This window comes from Erythrolamprus reginae, chromosome 1 (assembly GCF_031021105.1).
Source record: "Erythrolamprus reginae isolate rEryReg1 chromosome 1, rEryReg1.hap1, whole genome shotgun sequence".
NCBI classification, from domain to species: Eukaryota; Metazoa; Chordata; class Lepidosauria; order Squamata; family Dipsadidae; genus Erythrolamprus; species Erythrolamprus reginae.
Window position 1 is genome coordinate 166,277,816 of NC_091950.1, and position 26,549 is coordinate 166,304,364.

General features: G+C 38.8%; 2 protein-coding genes across 5 annotated transcripts in view; both read left to right on the plus strand.

Moving 5' to 3' along the window:
* MGAT5 (alpha-1,6-mannosylglycoprotein 6-beta-N-acetylglucosaminyltransferase) overlaps positions 1–26,549 on the plus strand; it is a 148,600-nt gene that overhangs the window by 113,834 nt on the left and 8,217 nt on the right. For all 4 annotated transcript variants that reach the window (XM_070731355.1, XM_070731361.1, XM_070731370.1 and 1 more), the window contains exons 8-15: positions 2,125–2,294; positions 4,053–4,187; positions 6,011–6,144; positions 8,218–8,351; positions 11,628–11,777; positions 18,754–18,900; positions 22,308–22,424; positions 25,507–25,581. In XM_070731355.1, the coding sequence (XP_070587456.1) occupies positions 2,125–2,294; positions 4,053–4,187; positions 6,011–6,144; positions 8,218–8,351; positions 11,628–11,777; positions 18,754–18,900; positions 22,308–22,424; positions 25,507–25,581 (1,062 nt within the window). The remainder of the gene's footprint in view (positions 1–2,124; positions 2,295–4,052; positions 4,188–6,010; positions 6,145–8,217; positions 8,352–11,627; positions 11,778–18,753; positions 18,901–22,307; positions 22,425–25,506; positions 25,582–26,549) is intronic.
* The window catches only part of CCNT2 (cyclin T2), a 365,293-nt gene that overhangs the window by 97,658 nt on the left and 241,086 nt on the right, over positions 1–26,549 (plus strand). The gene's annotated exons all lie outside the window — the stretch shown is intronic.

Sequence of the window (26,549 nt, forward strand, 5' to 3'; positions counted from 1 at the left end):
GTGGCCGGCCAAATTCATCCTACGATTTAAGAACTGTTTCCAGAGGGGGATGCCATCTTTCAAGATGATAATGCGCCAATCCATAGAGCAAGAATTGTTAAAGAATGGCACAAGGAACATTCTAATGAGATTCAGCATCTCATCTGGCCACCACAATCACCAGACATCAACATTATTGAGCATTTATGGTCGATTTTACAGATTCAAGTAAGAAGACGATTTCTACCACCATCGTCTCTAAAAGAACTGGAGGGTGCTTTAGCTGAAGAATGGGCTAAAATTCCTTTGGAAACAATTCACAATTTGTATGAATCTACACCTCGGAGAATTTGCTGCAAAAGGTGGACCAACACCATATTAAAAGATATTTTGATGGTTTTTCAAGGTGTTTCCACCCCCCCACCCCCGTATTTCACCCTTCTCAGGCATCCATACATAACCACACAGCTGCACCCTATGCAATCTCCCATGTGATATCTGCCTTGCTGTTCCCTGCAGGTCTCCCCAACTCACTTGGCAGCTCTTGTCACCTGACCTCTGCAGCATCCCCAGATGTCCACCCCAGACATTCTGGCCCCTCTCACACACCTTTCCTAACTGATACCACATATCTTTTTTGATCCATGCCAAAGAAAAGGGAAAGAGGAAGGGAGGGAGGGAAGAATGTTTCCTGCCAGCTTTTCACAGGCAGACTCAGTGGGGAAGCTGGTAGGAAATTGTAAGTTGCTCCAATTCTCACTACATTTTTTGCTTCCATGTGGCCATTCTGTTCCATTGCTTAGGTGAGGCAATATCCCTGAAATGAAAACCCAATGAGTTTTGGGTTTGCTTGTTAATTATAGCACTGAATTTTCCTGGTGTTTTTTTCTATATGTGTCCACGTGTGTTGATTATTGCAATTTTCTCAACATGGAACTAACTTTGAAAACCACCCACAGACTGGTACAGAATATAGCAGTTTGTGTACGACAGTGTTGAAATGCTTACTTGTAAAGCCTGTACTGAAGGAGCTGAATCGGTTACCAATTTATTTCTGGATGCAATTAAAGGTGCTGGTAATAGCCTACTTAGGTTTTACAGGCCATAGGATCTAAGTTTCCATGAGATCACTAGCTTCAATTAAAATCTGCCTGCCCAATTTGGGTCAGTAGAAAATAAAACTGCAGAAAGAACTGATTTGGAGAAAATACATTTGTGACTAAACCTTTCTTCCTGTGGAACTCTATATCCTTAGAAATATGAAGAATAAATGAGAAGTACCTTGATGATTAATACTGCCAAAATTGTTATTTAAGTGGGGATAAAAGGATTGAATGGGTGTGAAAAACCTAAATATGGATGAGGCTATTTTTGTGGTTTTAAGAAGGCTGAAATATGCAGATGATTGGACTATTGATTAATTTATATTATGGTATTATTTACAGTTTTATAATTATATTATTTAAGAGTTCTAGTTTAGTGTAGTAGTTAAAGCATCAGGCTAGAAACTAGAAGACTGTGAGTTCTAGTCCTGCCTTGGGCACGAACCTCCATAGTAACTTTGGATCAGTCACTTTCTTTCAGATCAAGAAAAGGGGCAATAGCAAATCACCTCTAAAAAAAACCTTGTCAAGAAAATGAAGGAACTTGTCTGGGTAATCTCCAAGAATCAAACATGATTGATTGATTGATTGATTGATTGATTGATTGATTGATTAAATGAAGAGGGGGGGTTCTTTGTTTTACCTGGTTGAAGTGCATGTAATAATGAATGAATAATTGTATATATTCATTCATAAATAGTTTTCAGTGTTTTCAGCCAAAATTGTTTAGAACAACACTGGGAAAACTGTTAGAAAATTAGATCTTATGACAATCTGGAGATGTTCAAGGTGAAAAGTAATAAGGAAAACTAACATATAAAATATTAATTTTAGTCCTTGTGTAAAGGTAGTCTTTGACTCACAATTGACCCCAAAATTTCTGTTACTAAGCAAGACAATTGTTCTGGAATTTGCCCCATTTTATAATCTTGTTTTGTCATGGTTCCTAAGTGAATCACTTCAGTTGTTAAGGTGGTAACACGGTTGTTAATTTTCATCAGTTGATGCCGAAATTGTTCCTCATTGTCTATTCCTTTTTCAGGTCCTTGTTCATCTGGGACTTCTCACAAAAGAATCTGGATTCAAGATTGCAGAAAATGCCTTCAGTGGTGGCCCACTTGGAGAACTAGTCCAGTGGAGTGATTTAATTACATCTCTCTATTTACTGGGCCATGACATAAGGATTTCGGCTTCACTGGCAGAACTCAAGGAGTAAGGAGCTTATAATCCACTTGAAAAGTGAAGCAGCAAAACTATTCTTCTCATTGTACAGCCTGTAATTTTGGAAAGAGGGAAATGAAAGTGATAAATTCCCTAAACAGTGATAAAAATTACATTCATAAACTAAATAAATGCATTGTGAAACAGATAGTATACTTGTAGTTGCTTCCTCCTGAGTTTTGAATAAATGAATACTAGACTATGGAGCTTTATTCCCTTCCGTTACAGGTGTGTTAGACATCTGGAGAAAAACTAAATGGGCTTAATTTGTTGCCTTTCTTTCTTAAATGAAACTTTATTTCTTAATAAGAAACTTGTTATGGATAAATTGACTGTAATTTATGTGAAAATACTTCTTTTGCTATGATTTTGATCTATTTTGACAGCCTTATTGCATAAGAGGCATAATTTCTAAATTTACTGATTTAGAATATTACACTGGAAAGACCTTGAGTACTGAAGATTTTGTTTCACAGCAGAGGTTATTTAATAGAAGAACTTTGTTATGTCACATCAATGACTGTTGTTGTGGGTAAAAAGAGAAGAGGAAGCCACAGATAGTGTCAATTACACAATAAACATGAACTGGGGCAAACTCTGGGAGAGAGTGGAAGACAAAAGTCTGGCATGCTATGGTCCATGGGGTCAGGAAGAATCAAACAGGACTTAACGACTGAATAGCAACAAATCAATGACAATTAATGATAAGGCCACAGATATGTTAAGCTATTCACATTCTATTAGAACAAACCCAAAAGACATTATAGGTTGCTTTCCCATAAAGCAAACAAGGCTGTAGCTGTAGCTGTCCTGCTTTCGGTTATATAGAAAGTGTAATGAAAGCAAGTATCTACACTGTTGACTTCAGATATTAAACACTTGTTGACATTCTTTCTTCTTGTATAACAATAAATTTATTCTAGTGGTTAAGGCGGTAGGCTAGAAGACAGGAGATTATGGGTTTTAGTACTGCCTGAGGTATGAAAGCAGGCTGAGTGACTTTGGACTAGTCACTTTCTCTGAACTCCACTCATCTCATAGGGTTGTTGGGAGTATTGTATATTGTGTGTATTTGCCGCCTTGAGTTATTTACAAAAGGAATAATGCCAGGACATGGTAGATGGTGATGGATGGATGGATGGATGGATAGATGGATGGATGGATGGACGGACGGACGGATGGACAGGAAATAGATAGGAAATGTAAACAATGGGTATACTGTATATTGTGTGTATTTGCCATCTTCAGTTATTTACAAAAGTAATAATGCTAGGAGATGGTGATAGATAGATAGATAGATAGATAGATAGATAGATAGATAGATAGATAGATAGATAGATAGATAGATAGATAGATAGATAGATAGATAGATAGATAATGTAAACAATAGGAATATTGTATGTTGTGTGCCTGGAGTTATTTACAAAATTAATAAAGCCAGGATTAATATATATACATAAGTTGTACGAGCAGACTATTTTGCTTATATATCTATCAGGCTATCAAATGTTATTATTTTCTTGTATGAATGAAAGTCTTACGTTTAACATTAATTATTACAGTTTTAGAAGAACTAATTTTCTGGGTTAGAGTACTTCTTAGGGAAAATGCCTGAAATTTCGTAACTTCAGATATAGTGCTCCTTTTCAATAAACTTGCCTTTACATCAGCATTTTATTAATTATTCTGTCTGTAAAAATAATTTTCCTTAAAATGTGTTTTACTGTGGTTTTTTTGTTTTTTGGCTAGGATTATGAAGAAGGTAGTTGGTAACAGATCTGGGTGTCCTACACAAGGGGATAAAGTGGTGGAACTTATTTATATCGACATTGTGGGACTCACTCAGTTTAAGAAAACTCTTGGGCCATCCTGGGTTCATTATCAGTAAGTATTTGTCCTTTACAAAACAAATCTCTTTACAGGTAATCCTGAACCTACAACCATTCAAAGTCGCAACAGCACTGAAAAAAGTGACTTATGAGTGATTTTCACACTTACAACCATTGCAGGATCCCCATGGTCACATGATCAAAGTTCAGGAGCTTGGCAACTGGCATGTATTTATGACGGTTGCAGTGTCCCAGGGTCATATGGTCACCTTTTGCAACATTCTGACCAGCAAAGACAATGGGGAAGCCAGAAAGGTCATAAAATGGGGCAAAACTCACAACTGTCTCGCTTAACAACAGAAATTTTGAGCTCAGTTGTGCTTGTAAGTCGAAGACTACCTACCTATACTAACTGTAATTTTTTTATTTCTTTCCATACTTAACTCTTGATCCTGACATTTTCGTTTTTCTGTCTATTCATGAGCAGCTTTCACACAGAGCATTTTGAGACAGAACAGACAAAGAAAGCCTCTATTACATACCTGGCTTAGCGCTTGATGTATATTTGCTGAGCTTAGACGAAGAAATCTTTATGGATGAATAGCTGTTTGCAGACATAGGCGTCCCTGTGATTTGAACATTCAGCTGCACAGATGGCTTTATTCTGTGAAATTGTAAGCTGCTTCCATTAGAGATACTCAGGTGGAAACCTACATCTACTGCTTAAAATATTCTTATGAAAAGCAGTGGATAGGGGTTTTTAAAGTATAAAGCAGTGATGGTGAACTTTTTTCCCCCTCGGGTGCCAAAAGCTATCACACATGCGCAAGTGCCCACACACATAATTCAGTGCCTGGGGAGGGTGAAAATGGCCTTCCCGGAAGCCCTCTGGAGGCTGGAAACAAACCATTTCCCAACTTCTAGTGGGCCTAGTAGGCCCGTTTTTCACCTTCCCCAGTCTCCAGAAGCTTCCCAGGAGTCTGGAGAGGGCAAGAACACCCTCTCCCATTCTCGCCAGAAGCCCTCCAGAACCCCTCCCCCCAGAGCCTCTGTGCAAGCTGAAAATCAGCGGGCACGCACATGCGTACTGGAGCTGAGCTAGAACAACAGCTCACATGCCGGCAGATATGGCTCCGGGTGCCACCGGTGGCACACGTGCCCTAGGTTTGCCAACACTGGTATAAAGTAACACAAGTGGCACACGTGCCCTAGGTTTGCCAACACTGGTATAAAGTAACACAAGTATAACATAACACAAGTCATTTATCTTATTCTCATATTGGATGAAAACAGTCTTCTTTAACCAAGCGCTCATTGGGAATGTTCTAAAATTCCCAACCAGCATATTTGCTGCTTTCATTAGCTGAACATTTTGTAAATTGGAGTTATATCTCACTGAAGGCCATTGGGATGGAGAGCTGTATATTAAAACATCAAGATTGTTCGGATGTGGAATATAAATGTTGTACTTCATATAAAGTCCGTGCATTCTTTAATGATACCTTCTATGGTTATGAGAAAAACAACAAAATGTTTAACCCGTGTTTAAAATTAGAAACCTTTTTGTTTAACCAAGATCTAGGAGCAACTATAAAATACTTTCTATATCCTCTTTTGTCTTTGACTGTTGTCATTAAATTTATTTTAAAGATTTAAAAAGCTAATTTAAAAACCAGTGACTTATGACCATTTTCCACACCTGCAACTGTTGCAGCACCCGCCAATGGTCACGTGAACAAATGGAGAAGGGGGTTAAGGGAATGCAGGCGATGTCCAAGCATCTTGCTGTTCCGCACAGTTCTTTTCCCACATTGTATCATTTTTATAACATTCAGTTTATAACATTCTTTTGGGATTGTGCTTTGTTTTCCCTTCCAGGTGTATGTTACGGGTGCTAGACTCCTTTGGAACCGAACCAGAGTTTAATCATGCTCACTACGCCCAGTCTAAAGGCCACAAAACACCATGGGGGAAGTGGAATCTTAATCCACAGCAGTTTTATACAATGTTTCGTAAGTTAGTCTTGTCAATAAAATAAGTCAATGTCACTCAGACTTTGTCTTAGGAGGATTTTTCATGCTGTCTTCAAAGTTAAGCCAATAATTGCATTATTAACAATAGCAATACCACTTAGACTTACCTTTTTCCTCCCTAAAAGAAGCTGAAAATTTGGGTGCATCTTATACTCTGTAGCTTTTTTGAAGCTTTTTTAGCCCGAACTAGATACTAATGATCTTCCCAGCTCTTACCTTGCAGGCTCTTTTATTGTTACTCTCTGCAAATAATGTTTTCTAAGCTCTAAGTCTTTGCAGGCTATTTTTCATTGCTCTACTTGCTCCAAATGTTTCTTTCTAGCCCTAATCAGGTGCTAACAATGTTCCCAGCTCTTACTGGCTTGCAAGTTCTTTCATTGTTACTCTCTCCAAACAAAGTTTTTTTAAGCCCTAAGCAGGGGATAAAATAACATGCTGAAGCTGACCAGACTAATGACACTAGCCATCTGGTAGGCAGATTTTTTCCCTGTTTTCCTCCCCCAAAACTAAGATGTGTCTTATACTCCGGTGCATCTTATATTCCAAAAAATACGCTATATACTGCTCCACAGTGCTTTACATTTTTGATTGGATTACAATATCAGCATTATTATTTGCTTGTTGCCCCCAACAATCTGAGTCCCCATTTTACCAACTTCAGAAGGATGGAAGGCTGAGCCAACCTCGAGCCTCAAGATCGAACTCCTGGCAATGGGCAGAGTTAACCTGCAACACTGCACTTTAACCACTGTGCCGCTAGGGCTCCTTTGTCTCTAGTTGGAATTTTGCCCCAGCTAGTAATATATTGCTTAAAATAGCTATTATATTGTTGAGCTTGGGGAGATAATGCACTTAATGGACTTTTGGATGAGAAAGACTACTTTTTTTATTATTTCAAATATGCACGTGGTAAAAATGTCTTAGATTTTTGAATAATATGGTAAAGACACCCTAAGGTCTATGAAATGTCCCTTTTTGGGAGTAGAAAATAGATTTAACTTCATGATGCTTCCATCCAATAAGACCCTGTGTCACACTTAAGCCAAATTGTTTAGCCATTTTGCTAATTGCTGTGAGTTCATCTAGAGAGATTCTTAGAGTTTATCCCTTTCTCAATCTCTCATGGTTTACTTTAATGTAGAGATGGTTACTCATATGAACCCCAGTAGCAAATATAATTTCACTGTGAAAAGCTTAGGTAATAGAATAATCCTAGGTATTGTAAAAGTGGAAAAATATATTTTTAAAATAAACAGAGTCTCCCATAATAATTAACTCAGTCCAAAGAGTTTGTTTTTAAAATATTTGCAGAAATAAAAAGCAAGTTTGATTTGGCTCAGAGTGTTTCTTAACAGAGCATTCAACTCATGCATTTTTGCTTGATTCAGATGTTCTTCCTGCTCCTGAAGTTCCACAATAGTTGGAGAATCTAGAATGGTGGTTCCCAACCTTTTTTTTGGCCATGCCCCACCTAGGCATCTCTAAAATCCCGATCCCCCCTCCCCATGACATATAATTCTTACTATTCAAAAGGTGAGCTCCTACTCATGCGGAGGAAGCCTAAAAGGCCATTAACTTGGTTTAAACAAGGTTCCAATTGCCCCCATTAAAAATAAAATTGCCCCCCTGTAGGGCGTGGGCCCCATGTTGGGGACTACTGCTCTACAGGAATTAATTTTGGTTCCATAAATACAACAATTTTTAAAGGGATTTGAACAAGTTTTTTGTGCAACTTCTGGAATAAGGAGCTTGACATTTTGTCCTGGTATTCTTTTCCAAAAGGAGTTGCATTAGATAATGTTTAATTAGTCTCTTATAACTTTAAAATAAATGCAATACAGGAAAGAAAAGTCCTTTATGAATAAGAGATAAATCAGATAAATAAGATGATAAATAAGATTACAAATATTTTCCTTTGAAAATGTAACTCAATAGTTGAAACAAATTCATGTCAATGCATCTTCCAGACATTTACAGGCTATGAGTTATCCCTTTTTTTGCAAGTGTTACAATGAATGATACACTAACATACTTTTGTTGTTTAATTTGCAGCTCACACTCCAGATAACAGTTTCCTTGGATTTGTTGTGGAACAGTATCTGAATTCCAGCGATATCAAACACTTTAATGTCATTAAAAGGCAGGATCAATCACTTGTTTATGGGAAAGTTGATAACTTCTGGAAGGTGAGTTTGTCAGGTTAAGCAAATTTGTTTCAGTTGAGCATAAGACAAGATTGAAAACTTTTAATTTGATTATACTTTTTAAGACCTTTATGTCCAACTGGCTCTCACATGTAGAATCTTTTGTATTTATTTACTTACGGTTCAAAACCAAGTCATAGAATTTAAAACTACAGCACACTATTAATATATGCATAAGTAAGTTTATATATATATATATATGGGGGACAAAGCATACATTTACAGTTGCTTATATATAAAAGATTTACATACTGTGTCACATTATGCTTTGAAAATAGTTGTATCTCCTTTTATTTATTTATTTATTTATTTCCTTGTTTGTTTGTAAAGACTGGCCATTGGCTCTAACACATATATGTCCATCTATCAGTGTCTCTTCTGTTTAGCAGTTTCTTCCCAAATGTCATCTAATATTTCCCTATTACATTTTGGGAAAATATATTACATAGTTTAATCAGCTCAGTATTCTGTAGAGTATATATGTTGATTTTGCTTTTGCAGTTTCTAGAATTAATAAAGTACAAAATTATCTTTAATGTTGATATACTTCAGTAAGTACTATTTATTTTATTGCTAGATGTTTAAAAATTATTATTTTTTCCTTCCCCAAATCAATCTACCATATTTTTGTAACAAAGAGGAAAGCATATAAAATTATAGTTTTATTAAAAGTTTTCAAAATAGTCTTTCCTAATCAATTCTCCAGATGCACTATATTTCAGTTTCTATAATTTCCTTCCAATTGTGCAAGTATGGAAAATTTCACATTAGGTATCTGATGTAAAAAACATTCTTCTGTTAAGTCAATTCTGTTGCTTTAAATTTTCTAATGAGATGAAGGATAGGAGGGAGATATATACATCAAATTATATCATAAGAATATTTACACAAGATTTCATCCAGCTAATACTTGTGGAAAAATAGTATGCACACATGTTTCTTGGAAAATATTTTCCCCAGAAACTCTAGTATTGCTCTAGAAAGAAATAAGCAGATTTGAAAAGTAATGCCAGAAATGGATTTAGCCTGAGCTTATGCCCCTATGAAATTTTGAAAGGAATATCATTACGAGCTATAATTAATTTCTCTTTCTGCTCATTTTGCTGCATTAAATGTTAGGAAAAATATTTTAATCCATATTCTGCCATTTCTAATGTTTATTTAATCTTCAAGCTTTAATCATGTATGTCTTGCTCTATAAGAATTATTCTCTGTAAGAATAATTATAGAGCAATTGAGGATATACAGTTACCGCATTGGCCAATTCCAGCTCAAGTCACAATGCTGACAGAGTGTTAAATTCTCTCTAGGCAAGAGGTGAAGAGAACCTGAGAATGGTATCCTTACTTTTAGAATGGATTATGATTACTTTAAAAATCTTGTTCCCTTTTATGGATTATGATTACTTTAACATTCTTGTCCCCTTTTCTCCTCCAAAAATTTCCAACTTATCTTTTAAACCTCTTTCCTCTGGAGAAACAGAGGAATTGGCTTCGTAAAAGGTCGTAAAATGGGGCAAAACTCAATAAATGTCTCACTTTACAACAGAAATTTGGAGCTCAGTTGTGGTCACAATTCAAGAACTACCTGTATACTAGCTCATTCTCTGTTTCTAACCAACATGTATCCAAAGAGTTTCTTGTGTTCCTGTTTTTTTTAAACTTTCAATAGTAAAAACCCTCAAAAACCCAGAACCTTAAAGTTCCCTTAATCCTTGGTTTATTATTTGATTCTTCTCTGAACAAACATAAGCACACTCAGTTTTTGGGGGTTCACTAAGTCATAGTGTTGCTCATTTAACATTGATTGACTTCAAATATAGCACCATTCAGAAATAATAGAATTCTTTGGTGCATATGCTCTTGGTGTACATAAAAGAAAAGATGGATTTGTCAAGAATTATGAGATACAACACATGTTTGTCATAGGGTACAAATAAGCAATCAGGAAACAATCAATATTAATATAAATTGAAATAATACAAGTAACAAATTACAATCAGGAGGAGATTGATGATAGGAATGATGAGAAAACTAATAGTAATAGTAATGCGGCCTTAGTGAATAATTTGACAATGGTGAAGGAATTATTTGTTTAGCAGTCTAGTGTGATTTATGATATATCAATTTATAAATAAGTAATATATTTCCACCTCTTCTTCTTACTATATTTACAAATTTGATAGCTTAATTCATATTTTTCTGCGAATCACATCAGAATGGAAAAATTGTAATTTATGGGAATGAAGTAGAAAATGAGGCAGACTACAGATGCATGATCAAGTTTGGATTGTGAATGAATTATCAAATCAAGAACATTATGTTATAATCAGTCCAACTAATTATTCCTTTGTCTGTGTTATATTGCTTCATTAGGTCAGTAGGTATTTTTGGATATGTTGTGAGGACATGCTGAGAATGCTATAATTATGATGTTCAGCTTCTGCTGCATTCATACATAATGAGCTCTAAAACTGTGTTATGGTTTAGAAATAAAATTATCTCTTTGCAGTTTCCTCTTGTACATTTTCAGAGTTCACAATTTCAAAGCAGTGTACAGAAATGTATTCTGTAAATGTGCAATTATTATCTCCTGCAGTATTAAACCTGGACACCACGGATATACTGAATCTATAAAGTATTTATCTAGCATCCATTAATCAGAATTTTGCAATTCAGTTTAAAGTATGCCTAAGAACTTCATTATGTAAAAAAAATATCCCAAAAGGAGACTAAAGTGTATTGTTGTATAAATAATCAAGTATTTGACTATCGAGTATATTGATTTTTTTAAAGAGGATCCTGCAAAAACAAATCTACAAAATGCAGACAAAATTGTATTATTGTTCTAGTGAAGAGATGCTTTTGATGCTTGCCAGTATATAATCTGAACACATTTATAATATAAATAATAGGTCATAATTCCATCTGATAAGATTGAAAATTATTATGTTACTTTACTGTTGCTACCTAATCAATATAATTTATTGTTAAGGATCATTTTATGTCTGATTTATTTTTGAGGCGTTTAAACATAAATTATGGGCACTTGCCATTATACTCCATAAGATTCAGGCAGTGTCAAAAATTGTTATAAGTCACATTTTTCAGTGCTGTTGTAACTTTGAGCAGTCATTAAATGAATGGCTGTAAATCGAGGACTGCCTAAAATAGGTAAATCACTGCTGGATTAATAAACAATTGCACCCAGATGCTCTAGGTTATTTCTTCTACCTAATTTGTGTTTCTTTCTTTCTAGGATAAAAAGTCTTATTTGGATGTCATTCATACCTATACAGAAGTTCATGGGACTGTCCATGGCACAAGTGCTGTCCATATGCCCAGCTACGTCAAAAACCATGGCATTCTCAGCGGCCGAGATTTACAATTCTTGCTGAGAGGAACAAAAGTAAGTTAGCTGGCCTTTTCAAAAGTTGAAATGGGTATGTTCAGGTCCAAAAAAGTCATTTGGAATGTACCGAAGGGTCAACATACTGTAGAACCTCTCCACGCCTTTCTAAATGACCAGAATTTTTTCTCAGAATCACATGACCATTTTCTGCAACTATACTATGTGATGTTGGGGAGGGGGGGAATGATTGCTTTAAATGTTGTAGATAGAAGTTAATTTGTGAACCTTTATGTCTTGAAGCATTTGGGGAGAACAAACCCAAAATATTGGTTCAGTCCAATTTCACAATAACCCCATTGTATTTCATTCTTTTCATTATGTTGGGTAATGTTTAAAGCTCTTCATGGCATTGGACCAGAATATCTCCGAGACCGCCTTCTGCCGCACGAATTCCAGCAACCGATTAGGTCCCACAGAGTGGGCCTTCTCCGGGTCCCGTCAACTAAACAATGTCGGTTGGCAGGCTCCAGGGGAAGAGCCTTCTCTGTGGCGGCCCGACTCTCTGGAACCAGCTCCCCCAAGAGATTAGAACTGCCCCTACCCTCCTTGCCTTTCGTAAACTCCTTAAATCCACCTTTGTCATCAGGCATGGGGGAACTGAAATATCTCCCCTGGGCCTATACAATTTATGTATGGTATGCTTGTATGTATGTCTGCTTAATAATGGGGTTTTTTAAATATTTTAAATGTTTTTATTGTGTTGTGAGTCGCCCCGAGTCTAGGGAAAGGGGTGGCATACAAATCTAATAAATAAAATAAATAATACATAAATGTAATACATATTCTGCTGCAGTTCAATTCAACTGTCTTTTCCCAATCAGGTGCTTTCAGAATTAGTTCTGTGCTCATAAAAGTTTTCATCCTCAATTTTTGATGTTACATTGTTAAGGGAAATTGGGTTTTTTTTAATAGCAATAGCACTTAGACTTATATACCGCTTCACAGTGCTTTACAGCCATCCCTAAGTGATTTACAGATTCATTATATTGCCCCCAATAATGTGGGTCTTCATTTTGTTGACCCCAGAAGCATGGAAGGCTAAGTCAACTTTGACCTGGTCAACCACCAGTCAGCAGAAGTAGCCTGCAGTACTGCATTCTAACCACTGCACCACCATGGCTCCAATTCAACCTTTCTTTTAATTGTGCTCAGAACATTGACATGCCTTGTTTTGAGTTTAAAGGATCCAAACAGCCTCTTGGCATCACTGGTTAGCCCAGAGTTGGAATTGAAATTGAATATTACCATCTAACAACTGACACCCACTCTTTGCCATGTTGGCAAATGGCTGCCCATCCAGACAGGCAAGACATTAGAATATAAACTGATAGCAAAGAGCACTCCTTACTAGCAATGGTGATGTTACCTAGGTAGGGTAATGAAATGTCTGCAAGAGAACAAGCTCACCAAGGATCTGTCACCTATTTCATGCAGATGTTGGATAGAAGGAAGGAGGAAACTGTGCCTTGTGACACCCCACAACTACGGCCCCAGTCTTTCTCTACCACCAATGACTGGAAGCACCCCATTTAAAAGGAGGAGAACTCCTGCAGAACAGTATCCATCACTCTCAACTTTCAGGGGAAGAAGAATACCATACAGCTATTCCTCGATTGTCAATAGTTCACTTTGTGATGTTTCAAAGTTATACCAGTACTGTAAAAAGTGACTTGGGATCGTTTTCCATACTTACGACTGTTGCAGCATCCCGATAGCCCTGTGATCAGAATTCAGACATTTGGCAACATTTGTGATGGTTGGGGTGTCCTCGGGTCATGCGATCCTCTCTTGCGACCTGACAAGCAAAGCCAGAGGGGAATCCAGGTTCACTTAACAACCACGTTAGCAACTTAGCAATTGCAGTGAGTCACTTAACAACTGTTGCAAGAAATGTCATAAAAATGGGACAAAATTTAGCAAGAATATTTTGGGCTTAATTGTGGATGTAAATTAAGGACTACCTGTAGTTGTCGATATTCAAACCTGATGAAAGGACAAGTAATATAGAAGGTCCATACACTCCCTATCTTGGTCTCACCAGAGATCATCCATAACTGCAGTTAGTGCTATATCCATATCATACCTGGGCCAGAAGCTGAGTGAAATATGTCTAAGTAATCTCTTTATTCCAGATCCCCATTATTTTCTCATCAATCTGAAGATGAAGACCAGTCAGACATTACCAAGAAGCAATAGCTTCTTGAAAGGGAAGCACATTGCTTCTAGGTAAGATAGATAGATATATGGATGGATGGATGGATGGATGGATGGATGGATGGATGGATGGGGTAGGGTAGGGTAGGATAGATAGGATAGGTACACATATACATATACATAAATACACACACACATATACAAACACACATATATATATATATATGTCACATGTTTTTTTGCTGAATTTGAAAATTAAGGGAGACTAGGATAGATCTATGGGATACAGTGATCCCCCGGTTATTGCGTTCCCGACCATTGCGAACAGGCTAATTTGCGATTTTTGAACCCGGAAGTCAAAACACCATCTGCGCATGCGTGCCCTTTTTTTCTATGGGCACGCATGCGTAGATGGCACTGGGCAGATCAGCTGCTGGGCGGCTTCCCTAGGTCTTCCCCCTCTTGGCGGGCATCAGCGAGGAGTTTCCCCACCGCCCACGCAAACTCCTCGCTGCTGCCGCTTCGCTCGGGCCGCTTCCCAGCTAAGTACTCAGCTGGGAAGCGGCCCGAGCGAACGGCTTGTCCGCAGCCTGCCTGCCCGCGCGCCCGCGGCTCGCGCGCCCTTCTCCCGCCCACGCCGTTCGCTCAGGCCGCTTCCCAGCTGAGTACTCAGCTGGGAAGCGGCCCGAGCGAATGGCTTGTCCGCAGCCTGCCTGCCCGCGGCTCGCGCGCCCTTCTCCCGCCCACGCCGTTCGCTCGGGCCGCTTCCCAGCTGAGTACTCAGCTGGGAAGCGGCCCGAGCGAACGGCTTGTCCGCAGCCTGCCCACGCCGTTCGCTCCCCCTCTTGCTGGCGGGAGGGCGAGAAGCCCTCCCCAGCACCCATTCGCCCACCCTTCGCCGCTCGCCCGCCCTTCGCCCGGCCACCCGCCGTTCGCTCACTGCTCACCCGGGTTCGGGGGGGTGCTGACAAGCCGCCCATGCTGGCAGCGACGTTTTAAAACAGCCGCGCGGCTTTCCAATGAGTCCCGAAGACAAACACGGAAGTTTGACGTTTGTCTTCGGGACTCATTGGAAAGCCGCGCGGCTGTTTTAAAACGTCGCCGCCGGCATGGGCGGCTTCCTAGCAGCCCCCCAAACCCGGGTTGAGGGGTCCGGGGGGGTGCTGGCAAGCCGCCCATGCCGGCAGCGACGTTTTAAAACAGGAACCCCAATCTTCGGCTCCTCGCTAGCGCTGCGGGAGTAAAAACACCATCTGCGCATGCGCAGATGGTGTTTTTACTTCCGCAGCGCTACTTCGCGAAAACCCGATCATTGCTAGGGGTCCTGGAACGGAACCCTCGCAATGATCGGGGGATCACTGTATATCTATATATCTATATATAACATATATCCCAGATAATGAAAAGGAATGGAGACTAGTAGTCTAGTATAGACTATTAGTATATTTAACTAGTATATTTCGAGTTTATTATGCTCTCATCAGCTAACCATACCCTTACTGGGATTTGAACCTGCATATATATGTGTGTGTGTGTGTGTTTTCTTAGATTTTCACGCATACAGGTATGAAGGTCTTTGCATATTCGAGTTTCTTCCCGTGTAGCATTTAGAGATTTCTGGCAACGTTTTGACAAGGTCCCACTCGTTATCTTCAGGCTGGTGCTTCTGTCCTTGTTCTAGGGCGAACACAGCTATGTTTATAATATATATATATATATATATATATATATTGACATTCTCAGTAAACATTTAGAATTTCCCTTAAAAATATGAAATGATCTTCAAAGAAGGAAGAGAAGCCTCCAGAGTAGCCTACAAATGAGAAAAACCATATTGTTTATTCCAAATCCATTCTATTCAGCTGCTGCAGTTTTTCTTTTCATGCCATTGAGGATCACTTCTTCTATGGACTATCTCTGCCTGTTCATTTCCAGAGGTTCCTGAAATGCTGTGCAAAATAACCACGGCATTCCTCCGAACACCCTATCGGTTTTCCAAAATGACAGGAAGAAAAAAGGGGGGGAATGGGAATCAGATCTCCTTGTTTTTAGAACAATTTTGTTGACTTTCAATATGGCCAGGCACATTGAGAAATCATGAATCATAGATTTTTTTTGTTCATATTAATTTTCTTTGAAATCGTACACTTTAAAGTTTGGAAGTGGCAAGCGGATAGAGTTTCTGAAAATCCCAAAGAAGAAATTTAGGTCGTTGGATCTAATTTGGACCCTGGATAGTTTGTAATTTAACCTAAGCCAGGATCTGGATGAAACTCTAGTTTATCCCTTCACAGCATAGACATTACTAATAATATTTTGAAGATTTTATATTACATAAGTTGGCATGGGCTGTATTAATTCTAAAAGGTCATGCCTGCAGAATGACTAACTTTAAATGATACTGTATAGACAAAATCTTTTCATTTAAAATGAAGATGTATATCAATGTGCTACCTCTGGTTTAATCGGGTTGACATAGTGGATAATGTAGTAACTTCTAAAATAGGCTTTATAGTTTGTAATAGTTATTTAAAGTGATTGAAAAGCAATTGGGTTTGTATTTATTGTTAAATGGTGACAGAAGCTTTAGATCTGTCAAAAAGCAAAGCTGCTGGGTTCAGTGAAAAGGAGATTTTCCTTAACATATTGGTATACAGACAAGAAAACAATGACTCTATACTGCAGTAACAAAGAATGTTTATTTAAGATCAAATCAGTACTAAATTATTGGTCATTTTTATGCCACTCAGCAATTAATATTTAAAAAATCTCAGGTTGCCTAATTTTTTACTTCAATCAGACATTTTAGTCAAAAGTTCAGAACTGGGTAATTTCGTGTGTCACAGTGTTGCTTAAACCAGTGTGTTTATGAGGAAGTAAAATACAAGGGGATAACAAACAATTCTGACCTAACCTACCATTCTGCATTTTATTTGGCACGTATTCTTAAAAAGTCTAAATGTCATTCTTAGCCTCTTACCAAAATATATCTATTATAAGCAATATGATGTCTTACAATCAAACAGCAGCTTTCTCCTGTGGTTTCATCCTGTTTTTTCCCTACAAACTTTCGTAGTATTTTAGTCTTCAGAAAACAGTTTTAAAATGTATTAGAATTCCAGTAATAATTGTTGTGTTTTCTGTTTCAAAATAATTGGTGTTTTCCGTTCAATTCCCTGGCAATATGTGAATTTCTAAGAATAGCTTTTTAATACAACTTTCCATGAAGTTGTGCAGCTGTGGATAAATTCACATTCCCGTAAACTTTGCTGCCATCTACTGTTTGTAGATGGGATTTTTTTGATTCCTTGAATGATTTAACCATCCATTTAACAATCGACAGCACTGGGGGCAACTGTTGACAAAAAATGGCTTAAGCGATTAAATTTAATTGTAAAATCTGCTTTCTGTGCATTTGGGACACTTTTCCACAGACATTTTAGATCAAATTGCCCCATTATAATATATTGCTCTTAATTAATTTCATGTTTGTATTCACATACAACTTGTGAATATTTTCCACCTATTTCCACTTTTGTACTTTTTTTGCAAAGCTGCTGCTAAATTCACAAAAATACAATTATTAAATATCACTGTGATCACTGTGTTTAAGAAATACAAACTAAGAAAACTTGTACTAAAATACACATCACACTAATTTCTAATCTGGGCTAGATAGGCTTTAAGAGCTGTGAATGAAGACATGATTCTAACAGTCCTATTTTAATGTTATTTATAAACATATTTTAGGGCTATTTTTGGATTGAGCAACTGAAGCTTCTTGGCTGAACATGTTTGTGAAGAATTTTGAATACAGTGGTACCTCTACTTAAGAACTTTTCTAGATAAGAACCGGGTGTTCAAGATTCTTTTGCCTCTTCTTAAGAACCATTTTCTACTTAAGAACCCAAGCCCAGAAAAATTTCCCAGGAAATTTGGGAGCAGAACAAAGGCCCAGACAGTTTCCTGCCATTCCCCATTTAATCCCGACCATCTCGGCTTTTCTGGGCTGCCAGAGGAGCCTTTTGGTGGTGCTTAAGGAGGCTTTGGCAGTCCAGAGCGAACAAAGCATTTTCTTTTCTCTGGGTGCTTGGAGAGGGAATAAACCTCTGTCAGCACTCAGAAAAAATGAAACTCTCCCTTTGCTCTGGACAGCGACTGTTCTCCTCCTCTTCTCCCTCCTCCTCCTCCTCCTCCCACCCAAATTCTGAGCTTTTATTTCTTTCCTAATGGGTTTGCATGCATTATTTGCTCTTACATTGATTCCTATGGGAAAAATTGCTTCTACTTAAAAACTTTTCTACTTCTGGTCACAGAACGAATTAAGTTCTTAAGTAGAGATACTACTGTACTTTGATATTACAGGTTTGTTACTTCTCCTGCTTGAGTTATTTTCTGAAACGATTATTGAGAAAATGAACACAACTAAACAAAGCAGAATTCTTCTTCGTCCTTAAACTGTATCACAAAAGACAGCATAGTCCATTTTTGGAAATGTTTTTTTTCTAAAAAGATAGAGTCTCCCCCTCTTGCCATCAAGTTATTTTCTGCTTGACAACACACTCAAGCCCAGCCAAGCTTAACCTAAATCCTAGTTACCTTTTCTGTCAGAAAAGCCTTTTTTTTGACAGCAAAAGTAAGAAATTGCAAGATATTTTGGAACAGAACTTGCAAAGATGATGAAAGATTTGGGGAAAGAAATGACTCTTAATTAGTTTTCAGGTTCTCAGGACTGTTCAAAAATATAAGCTTGGGTTCAAGCAAGTTTTCTGAAGGTGCAAATGTAGAAAAACCTGACTCAGAAGTTTCTATTTTACAGCTTTTTGTGGGCCTTGGCTTCCCATATGAGGGCCCCGCGCCCTTGGAGGCTATTGCAAATGGATGTGCGTTTTTGAACCCGAAGTTTAATCCACCCAAAAGCAGCAAAAACACAGACTTCTTCAAAGGAAAGCCAACTCTTAGAGAGGTATGTTTTTATTTGTAATTACTGTTGATTAGATTCATGAAGAGTGTCCTTTGAAGCACATCTTCTAGCACAACCTTGTACCGAAATACAATAGTATATTGTTACCAGGCCATTGACAGAGTTACCAGGCCATTGACAATACTACCGTATTTTTCGCTCCATAAGACGCAGGTTTTTTCCTCCCAAAGTAGGAAGAAAAATCAGCCCCGTCTTATGGAGCGAAGATGCAGGCAGGGAGGGGGGGGAGGCTGCGAACTCGGAAGTGCCATCCCGCCGGCTGGCTGGCTGGCTAGCTGCTGCCTGGCCCCCTCCCTCCCAGAGGAGGGTCTCCCTCCGCACCACCAGCGGCGCTCCCCCCCGCCAGCCAGCCAGCCAAGCCCCGCGCCCCGCCAGAACCGGCTCCTCGCTCTCCCCCCGCCGCCCGCCGCATTTGCAGGAGGTGGGGAGGGTTGGGCGGCCCGCCAAGGCCAGGAGGGATGCCGCTGCCCCCCCTTCCCTCTCTCCGCCCGCCGCTGCGCCTCCTTGACGCCGAGAGGAAATGCCGGCAAAGGTTTTTCTCAGCGGAGGTCTTCAATGTCGGGGGCGCACGGGCGGTTGCGCGCGCTCCCTATCTCCCTGCTAGCCCACTTGGAATATTCAAAATAAGAAAAGCCTTTGCCAGCGAAGGTTTTTCTTATTTTGAATATTCCGAGTGGGCTAGCAGGGAGATAGGGAGCGCGCGCAACCGCCCGAGCGCCCCCGACATTGAATATCACCTTCGCCGGCCCCGCCTCTCCTGCAACCCCCTTGCTGAGAGCCCGGGACAGAAAGAGACAGAAAGAAAACAAGAGAGAGAAAGTGAGAAGAAGAGAGAGGAAGAGGGGGAGAGAGAGAGGAAGAGAGAGGGGGAGAGAGAGAAAGAGAGTGGGAGGGAGAAAGAGAGTGGGAGAGGGGGGAGAGATAGCAAGAGAGGGAGAGAGAGAAAGAGAGAGGGAAAGGGGGGAGAGGGGGGAGAGAAAAAGAGAGGGAGAGGGGGGAGAGATAGCAAGAGAGGGAGAGAGAGAAAGAGAGAGGGAAAGGGGGAGAGAGGGGGGAGAGAAAGAGAGAGGGAGGGAGAGAGAGGAAATAAAGGAAGAGGAGAGAGAGAAAGGAAGAGAAAGAAAGAAAGAGGGATAGAAAGAGAGAGAGAGTGAGAGATGCTCAGTGAGCCTTTCTTTGAAGTTGCCTTTCTTTCTTTCTTTCTTTCTTTCTTTCTTTCTTTCTCTCTTTCTTTCTTTTTCTCTCTTGCTCTCTTTCTCTTTCATTCTTTTTTCTTTCTCTTGCTTTCTTTCTTTCTCTTGCTTTCTCTCCTTCCTTCCCTCCTTCCATTTCTTTCATTCCCCCTCTCTATTTTTATTTCTCTTTCATTTTCTTTCTTTCTCTCTTTCTTGCTTTCTTTCTTGCTCTTTTTCTTTCTCTCTTTTACCTTCCCTTCCTCTATTTCTTCTTTTCTTTCTCCTTCCTACCTTCTTCCCTCCCTCCCTCCCTTCAGTCCTTCCTCTCTTACTGTCCCCTTTCATAAGTTTCCTTGCTTCCTTCCTCTGTTCCTGTCCCTTCCCCCTTTCTTTCTTTCTTTCTTTCTTTCCTTCCTTCCTTTCCTCCCTCCATTTCTTGCTTTCCTTTTCCTTCCTCCCTTCTTTCCTCCCTCACTCCCTTCTTTCACTCCTTCCTCTCTTCCTCTCCCCTTTTTGGCTCAAAATATTTTTTTTCTATTTTCCTCCTCTAAAATCTAGGTGCGTCTTATCAGCAGGTGCGTCTTATAGAGCGAAAAATACGGTATATTGTTACCAAGCTATTGACAGAGTTCAAATCAGAGGAGAAATCCAAGATAGAAAGATACAGTGATCCCTTGACCTTCACGGGGGATATGTTCCAAGACCGCTCACGAAAGTCAAATTTTTGCTTCCCTTCCTCCCTCCCTTCTTCCCTCCCCCTCCCTCCTTCATTCCTGGTTTTACTTACCCCCAGAACCCACTGGGGGCTTTGCTGCGCTCGCTGCAGTGGTGGCGGGCAGCAGTAAGGCTCGGCTTCAAGTGGAGCGTACCATCTCTCCGAGAATTAAAGGGGAGGGATCGGGAGGCTGGGGTGGAAGCGGAGCTTTTATTTAAAGAAGCAGGACGGCTGGGGTGGAGGGCGGGAGGGAGGGAGGAGACAGTACAGAATTGTACATTGGGCAGCCCCGGGAAACCCTTGGTGTGCAAAAAACCCACGGAGTATTTTTTTAATAATATTTTTCAAAAAACCGTGGTATAGACTTTTCACGAATGTCAGACCCACGAAAGTCAAGGGAACATTGTATAATTTACTTCGCAAATGTTCTTGTTTTTAATCAGGCTGATCCAGCAATAATTTCCATCATTGGCTTCCATCCCATTGAATCTTCTTCAGTAAACATGATGGAATGGCTGTTCAACAATTTTTTGAAAGCTAGTTTTGATCACTCATGTTTTAAAGAACCACTTATGGCTTAATGCTCTGCCTCAATTCCATTATTAACTTATCCAGCTATTAAGGCCTGTGGAAGCAGCTATATTGAGAACATCTCTGTTCACAGATAGACCTACTTATCAGATAAAAGTTGGCCTGTTTCACCATAAATTACAGAACAGACTTCCATCAAAGCTAAAGTTAGCTCCCGGTCTTTTGGCTTCTTGGTGACAAAGTTAGGGATGGCACAGAGTGTTCAGGCAGACAACTGAACACAGGGACAGATCTAAAAAAAGCCCCCAAAAAAGTAAACCCTTGGCAGTGGTGTTTTTTTTAACAGTGACGGCTAAGGGAAGGTAAGTACAAGAGAAATGCAAAGAATGTGTTGACGGGATAGCCCACTGCATACATATCTCCTTTAAATTCAAGCATGGTGACACCTCAGTGGATTAGGGGGCACTGAGCAGATCACAAAATCACGAGCCATGCATTGGAAGGCCAGGATGTGTCCTCCATGCCTTAGATGATTTATCCAGCTTTAGTTTCAGCTCAAAACTGGAACAATCAAGATGTTCTGAATATCAGTTTGGCTGGGCCACATTCTGCCCAAAGAAGCTTTCCTGAATTTCCAGGCAAGCCGCAGTCAGTCAACCAGGAGTTAAAACTGACTCCAAGATACTCTGAAAAAGAAAAAATAGGGCTTACAATTGTTTCTTTCTCATCACTTTGCAAGGTTTCCTAAAAGTAGGAAACCCTGCAAAAAATTTCTTTCTGGAAAAATCTGCAATTATCGCTGGTAGGAAGAATACCAGAGATAATTGCAGATTTTTTTCCAGAAAGTAATTTTTTTTTAATAGCCAAGGTTTCAAATAATAATTAAAGTCTTCTGAATATACAACTTTGAATGTTATTAAGTGAACATAAGCTCTGAAAATATGGCATTTCTCTCCCTTTTCTTTCAGTTGACATCTCAACATCCCTATGCTGAAGTCTACATCGGGAAACCTCATGTTTGGACAGTAAATATCAATGATCTTTCTGAAGTGGAACAGGCCGTGAAAGCAATTTTGAACCAAAAGGTTAATAAAGATAATTATCTTCTTAATGTTTACTATGAAATAAAACATGCTAGGCTGTATTGTAAGAGTTTATTATGAAGAAAATGTTTTACCAAACAAACATAAACATTCTAGAAAAAAAATTGCTTTAATACTTAAACCCAGAGAAAGGTTTGTTTGTTTGTTTGTTTGTTTTGTTCGTTCGTTCGTTCATTCATTCATTCAATTTTTATGCCGCCCTTCTTAGACTCAGGGCGGCTTACAACATATTAGCAATAGCACTTTTTAACAGAGCCAGCATATTGCCCCCACAATCCGGGTCCTCATTTTACCCACCTCGGAAGGATGGACGGCTGAGTCAACCTTGAGCCGGTGATGAGATTTGAACCGCTGACCTACAGTCAGCTTCAATGGCCTGCAGTACAGCACTCTACCTGCTGGGCCACCCCGGCTAATTCCATTGATGATGAAGTAGCATTAAACATTTCTTATGAATAAAAATACCTTAAGTATATTAGCAGAAAGTAACATAGAATTTGAGTATAATAATGTTAACATAATATAAATTATAGGTAATCCTTGCTTACTGGCCATTAATGTAGTGACCATTTAAAATTAAAATAGAAAAAAAAATTTACAGACCATTTAACTCCGCATATGCAGCATCCCTCAATCATGTGACTGCCATTATATTTAGTGTGCATTATCTTGTGCCTGATCTGTGGTTTTATTTTATTTCACTACTTTCAGAACAGGGGCATTGGAGAAAAGGGGATTGTAAGGGAGTAATCTGATCTTCTACACAGCCCACGTTGTGGGCATGCTATACAAACAGATTACCATACTCTCCTGAAAAGTTTTCCTCTTTATGCTCTCTGCTCTGCAAAGAGGAAGTGGGGAAAATCAAAGGGTTTCTGGAAGCCATCTCTCCTTTGCCTGGCCCCTCTATCCCCCATTGAGTGTGGAGATTGGAGATATTTCAAGAGAGTAATTTTTTTTGTTTTCTCATAGATTGAAAGCAAAGTAATCATGCCCACATCATGCTTTCAATGTGTACAAGACAATAAGTATTCCAAAAGGTGGGGGTAGGGGAATCCCTGGTATTCCAAAGCCAAGGCAGTAAGGATTCCAAAGGAGGCAAATAAAGCCAAAGAACTGACAGGATTTGTCTCTTTCCATTCAAAAAGCCTAATCACGGCCATGTGACTTCCCACTTAGCAACCATTTTGCTTAGCAGTGAAGTTGCCAGTCCCAATTAAGTTTGGTTATTATTTATTTATTTATTTATTTATTTGTTAGCTGTTTTTGTATGCTGCGCAACTCCCAAAGGATTCTGGGTGGCTTCCAAGGAATAAAAACTATACATTAAAACAATATAACAACAGTATAAAAACCTATATAAAAAGAAGTATAAAAACATTATAAACATTAATAAACCTGATTGACACACATACTCTCAATCATATACCTAGTAATCTAGGATCCATTCACTCAACAATTCCAGGCCTGCCGGAAGAGCCAGGTCTTGACAGCTTTGCAAAAGGCTGGTAAAGTGGGAAGAATACAAATCTCTGGAGGCAGTTAGTTCCATAGAGTCGGAGCCCACACAGAGAAGGCACTTACCTGTGGGCCCTCCAGCCAACATTGTTTGGCTGGTGGGACCTGGAGAAGGCCGACTCTGTGGGCACTTATTGGACACTGGGAGATATGCAGCAGAAGATGTTCCCGAAGATAGTCTGGTCCTGAGCCATATAGGGCTTAAGTGAGGACTACCTATATATTAAAATCTGTAGGATCAAAACAGATGTCAAGTATTTTTCCATTGTCTGGAGGAGAAGATGCATTGGAGGAATATGTGGGTACTCACATATTTTAGTATTCACATTGATCATTTAGGGGGAAGGGAGTGCTCATCTGAGATCACTAAAACATCATGTTTTTATGTAACTTCATACATTTCTGCATGGATGTCTCTAACTTCATGGGTATTTATTTAACAGAAATAGTACCACATTATGCACTGAAACAGGTTGCTGCAGTACTGAAGATTAGATACTTGGAATAAGGATATTAGGGAAAGCATAAAATTTTAAAAGAGATTTTAATTAACAAAATACTGGATTTGAAGATATTGTTGCTGTAATACAGCCAGCTCCATTTATTCATGTAGTGACCGTTTGAAGTTACAGCAGGACTGGAAAAAGTGACTGAAGTCCATTTTTTAAACTTGATCATGTGATCAAAATTAGGTTCTCTTGGCAACCACCAAGAGGGGCGGCATACAAATCTAGTAAGTAAGTAAGTAAGTAAGTAAGTAAGTAAGTAAGTAAGTAAGTAAGTAAGTAAGTAAGTAAGTAAGTAAATAAATAAATAAATAAATAAATAAATAAATAAATAAATAAATAAATAAAATTTATGGCAGTTGTCTTTCCCAGGTCATATGGTCACTATTTGTAACCTTCCCAATAAGCAAAGTCCAGTGGCAGGAGCCAGTTTAGCTTAAGGACTGCATGTTTTCCTTAAGAACTGCAGTGAATGCTTAACAACTGCGGCCAAAAAGAAGGTTGTAAAATGGGACACAATTCACTTAACAACTGCCTTAGCAGTGGAAATTTGGGTTCAGTTGTGCTCGTATATTGAGGACTAACAGTATTTGCTGGGTATCCTGCTCTGTTGAGAACCAGAATATTTCCAATGGGGAAAAAAGTGAATTATAGATGAGAATGGAAGCCTTCTCAAACCATGTGCTCTTTTCATGCAATAGAGTTACAGCTGATATAATTCCCAGCCACATGACTGACAATACTAGAAAGTGTAATGCCCAGAAATCTGATATTTACTGGTATAATTCAATGTTACTTAAATGAACATTGGGGTTCATGGTCTTAATGCTTTTTATTACCTTCCCAAAAGATCCCAGTACACCTAAGGTTGTAAGGAGGAATTCCTCCTGTTGGCCATGCCATCAACCCTTGGCGACCACTCAAAACTTGCTAAGGAATTTAACTGAGCATATGTTCAACTACTTAGCAGACTGATGCGCTTTGAACAGTGTGTTCTGTATTTGCACAATTGAAATGTATTTATGTTACTTACATAACAGATTGAACCTTACTTGCCTTTGGAATTCACGTGTGAAGGGATGCTTCAGAGAATGAATGTGTTCATTGAGAAACAGGTATGATTTTTGTATCAATAGTCATTTCCTTTGTCCGTAAGAAATCATAGTTCATAATTTATTTTTTAATTCAGTTATTTTTCAGAACCAAATACCCATTAGCTTTTAATTGTCTTCTACGAGCAATTTTGATATGCTGATCTTTTCTCTTCCTTTATTTTGAGCATACCTCAAGATTTAAGTCAGGGATTGATGGCATTTATTCCTTGCCTGCACCTCTAATCAGATCTCTGTCTGGGGTCATACTCACCAATAGAATAATATGCTTTCAAAGCTACTTTCCCATTAAGAAAATGCATATAGATTTTTGACATATTGAATTCTCTGATTCAATTTTCTCTATTAAATGTTGCTGAATAATTGCAAATATTGAAAGCAATTACACATGCTATATCCTACTTTAGATCCAACCTTGGCTGTCCAGTTAAGCTGTTTTTCGTTTCAGTAATATTCCTTAGCTTTGGATGTTACAGTGTGCTGACTTATAGTTAAATATCTCTAGACAAAATGCTAATAATTTCTCTGCCCCAAATGTTAAGTAGGTTCATTGTATATACAGTACTATATTTTTTTCTTTTTCTTTAGAATCAAATAATATGATTTCTTAGATAATATCAAGACTCAAAACAAAGTGGGCACCATAAAGCAATACTTTGCTCAATAGAGTTCCATGTAGGATAATTGGTATCACACCAGTTCCTAGTATTTGTACTACACATGCTATTATCATTCAACCCAGAAATAGAAAGTAGATCTGCTAGTGCTTCAGCTCTATCTTGAACTCTTATGTGGAAAGTATTTGTTTTTGTGAGCAGTCATTCTGCAGAATCCAGTAATATCTTATTTAGCAGCAGGAAATCAGCTTGCAACAAACTTGTATCTCGGAGGGGAAACATAGAGAAATGAAATACTGGGGCTACAGAAATACCACTTGGCAATAACACTGAGACTTATATACAGCTTCATAG